The sequence below is a fragment of the Lissotriton helveticus genome, chromosome 2_1, assembly GCF_964261635.1.
Source record: "Lissotriton helveticus chromosome 2_1, aLisHel1.1, whole genome shotgun sequence".
Classification (NCBI taxonomy): Eukaryota; Metazoa; Chordata; class Amphibia; order Caudata; family Salamandridae; genus Lissotriton; species Lissotriton helveticus.
The window spans coordinates 2,079,936,250-2,079,949,871 of record NC_136059.1 but is presented as its reverse complement, the minus strand read 5'-3'; the positions used below and the strand labels follow the sequence as shown (position 1 = coordinate 2,079,949,871).

Genomic DNA, 13,622 nt, shown 5'->3' with positions numbered 1-13,622 from the left:
ACCTAGCTCTTTCACAAAAGGGTCGCCGAAGAGGCTCCCTGCGCACTAGCCCCCACCTCCAAGGAGGCCAAATCCCCGAGTTTGAGGTCCAGTTTAATCAACTGGGAGCGGCGATGCTCTGTTGACAGGGCACAATTTGCGTTGCCCATAAAATTAGCTTGTTAAGCCCATTTGGAAAGCACATCGGGAGATATAGGGGATCCTGACACCTTATACTCTTCTGCCATATACAATATCATGGTCATAGGACCAATGGCATCTAAAAGTTTATCTTGGCAGGAACGCCAAGATCGATCAATGCCCTTCTGAGGAGCCTTCATATACTTTACCAGGAAAGTGGCCATTTTGGAGTCTAACTCCGGGGTGAAGGCAACCTTCCCCTCCAGAGTGGGCCTCGGGCACTCTGGCATTAAACACCCAGAGCCTCCTTTTCCAGGGGCTTGCGGAGGCGACCAGCGACAAATTTGGCTACCTTGTCACCAGGAGCCCAAGTCGCAGACTGGGGATGGATAATCTCATCCGGGTCTAAGATGCCCGAATCATCCCCGGAGTTGAGGGAGGACCAGCCAGGCACAATGGGTGTCAGGGGAACTGCCTCATCATCCGAATCCCCCTGAGAATCCTCATCAGGTTCTGGAGAGCCCGGGTCCGAAGTCCCCGGTCCGAGTCCCCTGGGGTTCTGTAACGGGGGGCAGGGGAGGCAGGTGTTACTTTGGCAAGGAAAGCTTTTTTTAAGGAGTGCGAACGTGTCTTTATCTACCCCTCCAGTACACGGTTTTCTTTCCCTCAAGGCAACTCTTTTTGTGAGGTGGTGAGCTCTCCCCAGATGTGGGGTCAGCAGGAGGAGTAGAAGGTTCAACACGGGCCTGCTCTAATTTTGGACACTCCTGAACAATCCTGTGTGACAGTCGTTGTTCCATGGGCCCAACCACTTTGTGCATTACCTCATAAATGGAGGAGTCCAGAGCCTCAAAAAATGTGCCATCCCATGGAAGGTACTCTTCGACCTCATCCTTCTCATACACATAATTTTGCTCCATAATGAACGAAAAAATGTGTTTATAATGGTTTAAAGTAAGGCAACCCTGTAGGCACAGTAAGCCAGAATTTTGGAGCTGGGAACCCCAGAATACTGTGAGGCAGACTGGAGGACTGCAAGAATCACCGCGCGGCCCCAAGGACCGCAAATAAGGCTGCACCTACCTTAGCGCGCACCATCACTCAGAAGAAACCGTCAGGGTTAAGCTGCCTCCCTGTGTGCCAAAACTCAGGATAGAAGTGCAAGCAAAAGCGTCCAGAGGCATCACCGCGGGACAGAGCTGCAATACAGACCCCTGCTGGTGCGTAAGTGTACTAAAGCAAGGAATACAGACCCAGCTGGGTGTAATAGGAGAGGATAGCGGGGGACACGGCTCGCCTAGACTCTACTCTCGCAGCGCGGCTCCTCTTCTAAAGAAACTGCAACGCAGGAGCAACGAGATAGGCGAGACCCCCCAGCGGGCCTTCAAAGCACCACAGTCAAGATGGCGCCAGTCGCATAAGGAGAGCAAACGCTCCTGTACCCGGCAGAGAATCTGGAATTCAAACAATGAATATACAAGGCTGCAATAGCGAACACTATTCCCCAGCGAAAACAGAACGAATAACGCCACAGGAAATGAATAAATACAGTAAAACCGGCAATACAACGCTTAACAGAAAACCAGAAGAAAAAGGTGTGACTTCTGGCTGCGAAGCAGCGAAGACAGAGGAGGAACAGACAAAATGGAAGGACTATATGTTTGTTATCGATGTGGGAACCTCCCTTGGTGTTATGGGAGTTGCAGTTTTTTATTCATGTTTCTTTACTCATGGATTTTATTCATGTTTTACTTGTGATAAATTCAGAAAATGGATAATTAAGTCTTTATGGCTGTTATGAAATTTGAATGTTAATAAAGGCTAGACTTGTTGGATTTGCCAATGATTGTTTAAAGAAGGGAACTGATTGCGCACATTAAATGAATATGCACTGTCACCACATATAGCTGGTTTAAAAGCTACAAAAACTGTTTCTGGCTTGATCAAAGCATGGCATTGTATACTCTAGTTGAAGGGTAACGGCGTTACAAGTAAGTTTACACATTCTCGGCATTCCTCCTACCACGTGACACGTCTTAGTACTTTAGCCTAACAATTTGTGAACTTACATAGGACCCTTGTGCATATAAAAATAAAGCAATCAATATGTATGTAATAATGGTGTTCCATCATTGACAGACTCTACACTTCATCCTTATCGTTTTGAAAAGAGTATTCGTATACTATAGTTAATTACTCTTTAAGGGAGCCAAGAGGTTGTTGGGTGTTGCCTTTTGTCTTGATGCGAGATTGGCAAAGAACGGTGGGTCATTGGTTCTGTTTTTGGTGCTAAAAGTCTAAAACAAAAACCTATTCCAATCATCCTCCTTTTGCCACTCCACCATAATGAAATTATTTTAACTGAGTACACAAGATACCTAAACTTGAGCACACCGAAAATGAGAACCCGGTGTTTTCTATGCACTATCATTCTAGCTTCATTATGTTCAAATGAACAGGAATCTACCGTTCTGAGGGGAGCACACTGAAGATATCTAACTCGTCTGTGTAAAATAGTTATGCAAGATATTTAAAACCATAGTGCAAAGGAAGAGCATCCTTCCGTGAATGTTGGGGTGAACTTGAGCACATGATGAAGAAGGTAAAAAGATGCATTTAGAGCTGCTTAGATTAAAGAAATGAATCTTCTTGGTTGGTAAGTTAATTTTTCATGGCAAATTGTCAAACTTCCGTTAGTTGCTTCATTAAGAAATTAGTTTTAAATTGGTCTCCAAAAAGCAATCAGTGTTTCGTAATGCAAGTTTTAAGTGACTTTGGTATCGTAAAGATGTCTTGTCATTTCAGCAAGCCTCAAAAAAATATGCAAGGCCATTGTCGAAGCACCCAGTGATGACCTACGGATGAAAGCGTTTGCACCCATTCAGGAAATGATGACTTTCATTCAGTTTGCAAATGACGAATGTGATTATGGCATGGGATATGAGCTTGGAATAGACCTCTTCTCCTACGGGTCACATGTGAGTATTACATCAGAGGACCTTGTACAACCTTGATGTTTAGTTATGTTGTTTTTGAGGGTTGACTTTTGCAGTGCTTTTTGTAATAATCCTTTTTTAGGTCTTGTCTAGTGCTGCAGCGCATGCGCTGCTCGATTTGCGAAGCAAGCTCCGCCCACTCCCCGCCGATTTTTTTAATTGGCTTGGTTTTCAAATGCTGCCTTCCTATGGGCCGTAGGCTTCTAAGTCCCCCCCTCTATGACGACCATGTCGTCATCTGTGTCCTTCCATGGCTACTGGCCCCTTTACTGACAGACTACTTTCCTCCTGTGCCCCCCTCCTCCCGCAGCACCGATGCCTTCTCCCGGCCGCCCCTCCCCCCTTTGTGCCTCTTTGCATGCACGCATTCAGTTTGCAATGCAATAGGTCTCGTGTAAATGCGAGTCCTATTGCATTGACAATGCTTGTTGGAACTCGCCCAGCTAAACTCCTTGGGTCACAGTGTCTCCCTTCCTCTAGCAAGACAAGAAGCGTCTTGATCAAAACGCAAAAAAATACTTTATCCAAACTTGTTTGAAGTTTCTTTTGTTTCTAATTGACCAGAGGATGCGGGGCAGCCAGAGCTTTCAGTTGTTTTTTGTGCCCCGTTCCTTGATGATTAGCGCATAAATCGAAATTGTTAGCACCATGATTGCCAGAAATGTCTAAAAAGAGGTAATACTTCCAAAGTTGTTGGGTACAGAGGGCATCAAATGATATGTTGCCCCGGGCTTCTAAAAATCTGTAAAATGGCAGTAAGAGGGCTAAAGGGTGCTGGAGCACTCTTGGAGCACGCAGTGGGTGGAAAATAGTTTTAAACATGTCAATGATGGCCAGACAGAGAGGACGAGCAAAGGGGACCCGCGATTGTGGAGACGCGCCCTGCTGGATGTCTGGAGTGTGCCAAGGACACGAGATGGATGGGAGTGAGGGTCATAATTTGCTTGAGGTGGTCAAGGTTGCTGGAGGCACGTGAGAATGTCGAGGAGTCCCCGTCACGAAGGAGCAGGGAGGAGGCTTGGCACCTCCACTGAGGGCAAGAGAACGCTCAAAATGTTTCAAGGATTGGAGGTTTGAAGAGCACTCTAGACAGATGAGGCTCTATGGATATCAAAGACCTCGGTACGCATAAAGTGAGACCAGATGGTACCCAAGTATGTAGTGGATGAGCGGGAGGTAACTATGACTGCAGGGGGGTACTAAGAGTGCTCAGTTGGGATTGTGTATGGAGGCCCAAATTGGCACGTTCTGAAAACCCTTTGGACAAGGGTTTTTGGAACTTGCCGACATAGGACTGCCAAATTGCGGGAAGTCGCTAGAAGCTGGAGCCGAACTCTGCAGAGGTCGGGTTCATCCGGGTTGGTGGCTCCGGATGCCTTCCCCATCACAGCTGGGTGTAAACTCTTTTGTGTGCATCCGTGGATGGCAGATTTGACCCCACAATACCAAGCATCCCTAATCAAACACTCCTGCCGTCCTGCTAAAACAGAGCCGGCCATGTGCAAACTGAGCCTCCTTTCACTGGTCCAGCTTTAATCCCTTTAGGCGGGGCGCGGTGATTAATGTGATGGAGCTGTTGCCTCATCTTCCATAGCCACGGCCTGTGGGTGTGGGCCTCAGAGGGGCTCTCGGAGACAGCACAGCTGTGTTTAGAGGCGGTGTCTGTCAATCAGGGGACTCCCAGATGTGACCCGTCTGAGGCTTGCCCGCCCAGGTATAAGAAGGTGCCTGCACCCCCCACCTAACACTTCTGTATAGATGCAGCAGTAGTTCCAGTAAGCACTGATACAGGATCCGTGCCCTCGGGCGCAAGCAGTCTCAGCAGAGAGGCCTAGAGGTAAGATAATTATTTTAAAACAAGCATTGGCATAGCCAATAGGTCTCGCTTGTGGGACCTTATAAGTATTTAGTTTTGCAGCACAATATCCGAGTTGCATAATCGGATATTGTGCTGCAAAACTAAATACTTATAAGGTCCCACAAGCGAGACCTATTGGCAATGCCAATGCTTGTTAGATACATGAAGCCAAAATTACAAGTGAGCATGTTACAAAAGCAAACGTTACGTTACATGAGACAATAGTGACAGTTGTGCAAGTATCAAGAGCAACAAAATACAAGAGGTAGCAAACGATATGTTCTTAGAGGAAACAAGCTTCTCGGCATTGCTGGTTGGGGGAGTGGGGGGGGTGGGCGGGGGAGCAGCAGGCAGATGCGAGTGGAGCGCGCGCTGGAGAGGGAGGGGGTGGGAGGACTAGGCAGCGGGAGAGAGGGAGAAAGGAGCGCGAGGGAGGCGTTTTTAGATACATGAAGCCAAAATTACAAGTGAGCATGTTACAAAAGCAAACGTTACGTTACATGAGACAATAGTGACAGTTGTGCAAGTATCAAGAGCAACAAAATACAAGAGGTAGCAAACGATATGCAATAGCATATCTGAGGGAACACGGCCTGGGGGAAGCTGGCTGGGGAGGGGGAGGAGAAATGAAAGGAAGGCTGTGTTTGCGGGGAGAGAGAGGGGAGGTGCTGGTGTGGGAGGGGGGAGGTGCTGGTGTGGGAGTGGGGAGGTGCTGGTGTGGGAGGAGTGCTGCTACGGCAAGGCTGTGTTTGCGGGGAGAGAGAGGGGAGGTGCTGGTGTGGGAGGGGGGAGTTGCTGGTGTGGGAGGAGTGCTGCTAGGGGAGGAGAAGCCCTGGCCGTGAATGCTCGTGCATGTTCACGTGAACTGCAAGAAAACGCCCGGCTGAAACCCCTTAGTTTGAAGAGGATTTTGCCGACATGAATTCGATCCTATCCATTCCTGCGGAATGGGACAGGCTCGACCTAAAGAACCTGGGAACCCAATAGGTAACTAAGGACGCTGGGTGTCAATTTTATATTGTAACAATGGTCCTTTGAAAAACACATGCATAATGGGAAAATAAATACAGACCAAGATGGGCGCTATATTCCACAGTGTCCAGCCGGACACAGAATTTAATCAAATAAATAAATGTTTCATCATTTGTAAGAGCAGCCAACAATAGAGTGGGACGCAGTCCTGCATCCAATACAGAAAACGGAAGACAAATACATACGAACAGTAAGAATATCAGGCAAAAGACAACGGAGGCTTTGATTCAATTAGAAAATTTGACAAGTTATCCATAATAGTATCCACACTAATATCACACAATGGTTTAATGCGTGGACGCCTGGATTGTTGAATATGGTGACAGCTAAGAACCTCATCTCAGCAATATGAAGCTTTAAAGAACCGAAGTCGTCCTGAAGACAAAATCACATTGGGAAGGGGACATACAGGAGCCTTTATCAGACAAATAATGAAATAAGGCATGCACCTAAGTAAGAGAAGGGTCTAGCAATGCTCGCCTAAAGCTTGCACATTTCTATATACTGCTATACAAAATGTACCCTACTAGGCCAGATATATTTCCTAGATGCAAGATGGTTGGTGCAGGGTTTCTACATATGATTTGGTGTTGCATTGAGGTGAAGCCCTATTGGAGGTAGATATTTAAGAAACTAAGGGACACGTCCGGTATTAATTTATTGGTCCAGCATTACCATTTGGGGGGGTTATCCCAGCCCCATAACTAAGAAAATGAATCAATACTTTGTTGCGCTCGGACTACTGTTGTCAAAAAGGAGAATAGACATTTGATGGCTGTCAACTTAAGAACGAACAATACAGGCATGGATCCAAGACATGTCTGAATGGGCAATGGTGGAAGAAAGACATACAAGAGAGACATGGATGGATGAAAGCACTGACGAAGACTGCATGATCTGGGCTGAATTGTTACAAAAAGTGGTAGCCTCTACATCGTTTGATTTCTACATTGGGAGCTCTTAGGGGAATCATTTGGCCCTGGAGGATAGGGGAATCACTTGGCCCTGGAGGAAAGAAGTACTAGTAGGCGGGAGAAATAGGTTTGGACCCAGGACACTGAGATACATCCGGGACTGGATGGAAATGAACCTGCATAGTGGTCGAGACATATGCCATGTAGACTCCATATGAATATCATACTGTGATCTGTCTAGACTGCTGTATGTGTATGTTAACCAGTCACTTGTGGAAAATTTTTATTTATGCACCGGGTGGATGGCTCAATACATATTGCTGGCATGCTATACACCCAACTGTGTTAGATTTGTTTTTGGTCACATTGAAAAATGTAATTATATTTTTTTTAAAAAGCACCGCCATAAATGCTAAGTAATGATCAGATGCTTCATAGCACTGTTGTCGTAAAGTGGATATTGTTACTAATGCACCTCTTTTGTGTTTTTCATGTTCACAGTATTTCCATAAGGTGGTGGGCCAGCTGTTGCCTCTTGCCTACAACTTGTTGAAGAGGAACTTGTTTGCAGAAATCATAAGTGCCCATTTAGCCAACAGAACAAAGGAACATATAGATCAGCTGACAGCATGACCCAAAGAGAAGCATATACCTGTTGTGCTTTAGATGCAGTAAAGATTATTATTATTTTTTGTTGTTAGTTTACTTAGTTTTCTAATAAAAATAAATGTAAAAAATGCAATTAATGTTCGGGTTGTACTTATGGCTTATTAACTCTATTTTCTCAGTGAAATTATTTCAGTGAATAAGCAAATTATTTTATTATTAATTCAAGCTACAATTGGATGGTTGAAATAACATACTCCGTGGCTCCACTCTGGCCCCATTTATGGGCATCCTATATGCTGCAGCATACTGCATCCATTGTCTGAAGAAATGTGACCACATCATCCCCATCCACATAGCATTCCATTGGTTGCCCTTGCCAACCCACTCCATCTTCAAAACCAGCTGCATCCTCTACAAAACCATCACAACTACCACTGCCTAGCTGTCTGGCAAGCATACCATCTCTGTTGGCTCTAGGCACAACAGCAGCCAGGACAATATCAGACTGATGACAAAGAAGTACAAAAAGAAAACACAAGACCAGGGCCCTTCTTAGTATATGCACCCAGGATCTGGAACAAATACCTAAACCCAACAGCGCTCCCCCAACACAGCTCCAATTTACAAGAGAGCTGAAAGCATACTTCCTTAAAGAATACTACATCATGATGCTGTAACAGTCCACCTACACATTAAGAAACCAGCAATATCACCAATCTCATGTTAAGTCTTTGCCTTGCGTCCTGTACAGCACATCACTACCTTTTGCGCCACATAAATACCACATACATACAGCTGACCAGGAACAATTTGGTGAACACTGGTACCATGTTTAAAATAATGTTTCACTCATTAAAAACAACAGTGTGCTTGTTATCCGAATGGTTATATTATGCTCTAGATAAGTATGTAAATGTGCTAAAATACACGGAGTAACTTTTTGTGTGTGCTAAAAATACTTCAGATACAAAACAAATCATTTTATTGAAAAGTAAGCTTACAGATTTTTAGCAATCTTCTTGCGCACCAGTAAGTGGTGTATGTAGTTCTGCGTGGTGTCATCCAAACCAGAAGTGACGTGCTATATAGGCTCGACCACCAGTACGCTCACCTTGGTTCCTTCTTTTCTGAGCGATCAGCACAGAGCCGAATAAGCTTCCCACAGTCCATTTTAGATTGAATATTTTCGACCTTTTGTCAAACTCAACCAGTGTACCTTTTTTTTCTCGATTTTTGGACTGTCCTTGCAGAAACTGACTGGTTTCAAGCTGTGTGGTGCCCAACACAGCCAGATGTCTTTGATGGATCCCCACAGGTGTCTGTGGTGCCTGAACTGTACCACAACTCCATGGCCTGCACAGATTGCAGGGCCATGAATCCAAAGGCCTTCCTAAAGCGGACCATGAGGATTCTGGCCGCGAACCACACCACACCCCACCGAGCATTGCTTCAGGTCGCATTCGCAAGGGAGGCCTCTGGACTGCTCCCAGAGTCGCTTGTGCCCATCATCGTCTTGATCCTGAACTTCTTCAGGTAAGACCAACAAGAAGTCATCAAAGCGCTCTTTGACCTCTCTGCGTCCGTCCTTTTCATCGGATGACACAGGGAACAACACAAAAAATCCAGCCCCCGCTCTTACGTGGTTCCTGTGGAGTCGGCATCTGGTCTACTCGTTTCCCGCATTTTCCAGAGTGACCCCTGTTCAACTTCTGAGTTTTGAGTCTCATATTTGGGCGGTCGAACCCCTGGAGCGCCTTTGGGCCCCATGGATTCAGAAGGGACTCCGACTGGGCGTCTGCCGGCAGGTCCTCCATCTGCACGAGTCAGGCCCTCCGCATTTGCTGGTGGAACCAGATCATCCCCAGCCGTGACTTTGCAACGTCCTCCGGGAACTCTTCCAGAGACGCCGTTCCAAGCACCACTGATGCTGATCCCTATTTTGATGGTGGTCAAGAGGGTGGAAGAGGTCCTGGACCTTCAGCTGCCCATGGTTGAGCTCAATACCAGTGTTTTGATGGAGGCGTTTCACCCTGGGGCTTCCCCTTCAGACCCCCTACTAACCCTTAATTAAGCCTTCACTGATGTCCTACTTGGGCTGGGCCAAGCCTGCACAGGATTATTTCTCAACCCCGCTGTCCTATGTCCAAGGATTCAGCCTTCTTCTCCCAGCATCCCACCTCCGAGACCTTGGTGGTCCAAGGCTCAACCTAAAGTATAAATCCCAGCATGTTCAACACCTGTCCACTTGATAGGGAATCCCAGAGGCTGGATATCTCTGGAAACTGGCACTGTTCTCCGTGAACACTGTGTGCTTATTGGGCATTATTTCCTCACTGTGTGGGATACAGTTGCACAGGTGCTACCTATGGTCTTAGATAAGGCCCGAGCCATACTTTACTGCATCTGTCCCTACAGCAATAGCCTGGGAACGTTCCTGATCTGATGCGGATTGGATATGACCCAGTCACTGGCCAGAGCCATTGCTTCCACTGTGGCTCTCCGTCGTCATGCCTGACTGAGGGCAACAGCCACATTCTGACCCTTCCATGGCTATGGTACAGGCTATCAGCCACATCTTTTTTTTTTTTCCCCTAGCAACCACAGCCAGCAGGCACCACAGTCCTTTCAGGACTGTGAACATGGCTCCCACAAGCTTCTTGGAACCAGACTCCACTCCAGGTATCACAGTCCCTTTGTGATTGTGGACGTGGCTCCCACAAGCCCCTAGGAACCAGACTCTTGTCCTGAATCCAATACCCCCGCAGCTGCAACCTCAAAGCCTCTTTACTTTTCCCTCCTACCATCATGGGCTCCCTTTTGATGGAAGAATTCTGCACCACCTACCCCAATGGTGGAAACGACTGCAGACAAATGGGTGCTTCAGATTGTCTAATGAGGTTATGCCCTACTTTTGCAACAGAACATGCCACCACCCAGTGATCGGCTGACAGAAAACCTCTTCTCCATTTTCCAACAGGACATACTAGCCCTTAAGGCCAAAGGAGCTTTTGCGACGGTGTTGGCATCAGAAGTAGGTTATGGTTGATATTTCTGCTAATTTCTGGTGCGGAACAAGGATGAAGACCTGTGTCCTATCCTAGACCTATGCCATTTGAACAACTTCCTAAAAAAATGAAAATTTTAAAATGCTCACTTTGGCTCTGGCACTTAAAGCCCTCGAGCCTGGAGACTGGATGGTGGTGCTGGGCTTGCAGGATGCCTACTTCCATTTCCCTGTTCTACCTACCCATAGACATTAACTGTTGTTCATGGTACGCCAAGAGCATTTACAGTTCGCTGTGCTGCCCTTTGGGCTCACCAGCTCCTCTAGGTTGTTCACCAAAATGATGGTGGTGGTTGTAGCACATCTGCAGAGGTCAGGGATTCCAGTCTTCCTCTACCTCGACCACTGGCTGTGTAAGGTGGGTCTTTCCATGCAGTTGTCTCTCCTACCTCCAGACTACAGCAGACTTCCTTCATTCTCTGGGGTTCCGAAGCCACGCTTGATTTGCTCTCAGATGCTCCCTTTCATCTGAGCTATTCTAGATACAGTGCAGTTTCAGGTTTATCCTCCGAAACAGCGATTCCAGGATATTATGGCTATGATTCCAATGTTACAGCCTCTATCATGGATTTTGGTGAGACTGGCTCTGAGGCTGCCGGGCCTCATAGCCTCCTGCATCCTGCTAGTAAAACATGCCCATTGGCATATGTGGACTCCACAGTGGGGCCTGAATTCCCAGTAGGCACAGCATCAGGGGAATCTCTCAAACTTGGTCCAGATATCCATTTGGGAAAGGTTGAAGTAGGAGAACTGGTCTCTGGCAGAGTCACACGGGCCAGGCACAGCATCAGGGGAATCTCTCAAACTTAGTCCAGATATCCATTCGGGAAAGGTTGAAGTAGGAGAACTCTGGTCTCTGGCAGAGTCACACGGGCCAGTTGCCACAAGTATTTTCTAGGGGAATGACCCTGAGCTATGACCAAACATTAAAACTGTAGAGTATAAGTGCATGGAAAAAGATACAGTATGCTAGGTTTTAAAGCGCACAATACTTTTTGATGCGTTTTTTTTCTTTTATCCCCCTGGATATCGTGGTACAAGAGGATAGAGTATCAAAAGGTAGGTGCATATACAGAAGTGTAGATTTACTGCTTCTAGAATGGTTCTGTCATGAGCATAAGTGCCAGTGTGCTCGTGACTGAACCATTCCGTCATGAGCATACATTAAAAAAATCCCTCTGTTGTAAACAGCAGAGGGATTTCACTTTTGTTTTGCTTTAGGAGGTGGGTAAGAGCTTCCCTAACCTCCGAAAGCATAGTGTCTGTTTTCATTGTAATGAAGATGGCGCAGTCGTCGTTGCAATGAAAACGAAACTGAAACTTAGTTTCAGTTTCATAGTTTTGGTGCTTGTGGGGCTATCTTAGCCCCCAAGCACCAAAAAACATGGGAGAGGTATCGTTGGAAAGGGGAAAATCTCCAGTTTCCAATGGCATCCTTCCCTAGTTCATCCCAGCTTGAGGATCGCCCTAGGAGGGCGATCCCAAGCAGATATCCACCCACTAGCCACCAGGGAGGGGGGAGCAGCCCCTTGGACAAGGGCCTTTGCTCCCCCTATAAAATTATGCCAGACAGCCTTTCTGCCCCCCGGAGGGGGCGGAAAGCACCCTAGGCACCAGGGATTTGTTTTTATATGCCAAGTGTGGGGGTTCCCACCTACCCCCCCCCCCCCAAAGAAGACACAAGACTTTCTGTCTAGTTTTCAAAAATTTACATGTTTGCTAGGTTTCACTAGGTCCTGGGCTGTTTGCTTTCGCTGGCACTAGGCCAACCCACACAAGTGAGTTATCATTTTTCTCTGAAGACTTTGGGGAGTGCGGGGTGAGATGAATTTTGTGGATCCATGCAGATTGTAGAACTTTTCACCACAGAAATGTGAGGAAAATGTTTGTTTTTTTACAAAGTTTGAGGTTTGCTAGGGATTCTGGGTAACAGAAACTGGTGAGAGCAAGACAAGTCACCCCATCCTGGATTCACCTGGGTGTCTAGTTTTCAAAAATGTATAGGTTACCCTAGGTGCTGGCAGAGCTAGGGCTCAAAATCAACAGCTAGGCACTTTGCAAAAAAAGGTCAGTTTTCACAGTGAAAATGTGGCGTGTCCACCTTGCGTTTTGGGCTGTTGCCTGTCGCGGCCACTACACCTACGCACACAAGTGAGAGAATCATTTTTATCGGGAGAATTGGGAGAACACAAAATTGTGGAGCAACTGTTATTACCTATTGACTTTCAATGCATTTCTGCCTTCCAAATGTAAGACAATGTGTACAAAAGTCACTTTGAAAAATGACCTATAATTCACATGCTGGTATGGGTACCCACAATTTCTGAGATGTGCAAATAGCTACTGTTTCTAAACTCTATTTTGGTCGCATTTCAGAAATACATAGGTGACTTTCATACCATTTTTTTCCTGTTTATATTTTTCCAAATTAATTGCTATATACCCGGTACACAATAAATAACCATTGCAAGACGGTGCTCAGTTACTGGCTCTGAGTTCCTCGGGTTCTTGGTAAACCTACAAGTCTTCTATATCCCCAAAACCAGAAGGGTCCAGCGGATGTAACGGTATATTGCTTTCAAACATCGGTCATACTAAGTAGAAGTTACAGGTGAAAATGTTGGCACAAATGGCAGTTTTTTTAAAAACTCATTTTCAATTTTTTCTATTTTCAACTTTTTCTGTATGAAAACCTTGAAGGATCTACACAAATGACCCCTTGCTGAATTCAAACTTTTGTCTACGTTTCAGAAATGTATAGCTTTCCAGGATCCATCATTGCTTTCATACACAGTTTTACCATTCTCCAGTATTAGGGGTGTCTTTCATAGATTCACATGCCTGAATCATTCCCCGTCGTCGGAGTAGGAGTCCCACGGTATATAAAAAAGCAGTAATATGCCATTTGTACATAGCAAATAACAGTTATAATAAACCAGGAAGTAAAGTAGCCTCAGCTACCAATGAAAAACTTCCACATTAGTGACCATCCAAGTCATTATGTTAGACCAAACTGCAGCCAATCAGGC

General features: G+C 46.1%; 1 protein-coding gene across 2 annotated transcripts in view; it reads left to right on the top strand.

Moving 5' to 3' along the window:
• Window positions 1-7,662, top strand: part of HPF1 (histone PARylation factor 1) — a 141,012-nt gene extending 133,350 nt beyond the window's left edge. For both annotated transcript variants that reach the window (XM_078677059.1, XM_078677060.1), the window contains exons 7-8: window positions 2,926-3,098; window positions 7,422-7,662. In XM_078677059.1, coding sequence (XP_078533185.1) covers window positions 2,926-3,098; window positions 7,422-7,553 — 305 coding nt within the window. In that variant the 3' untranslated portion in view covers window positions 7,554-7,662. The remainder of the gene's footprint in view (window positions 1-2,925; window positions 3,099-7,421) is intronic.
• Window positions 7,663-13,622: the final 5,960 nt, after the last annotated feature.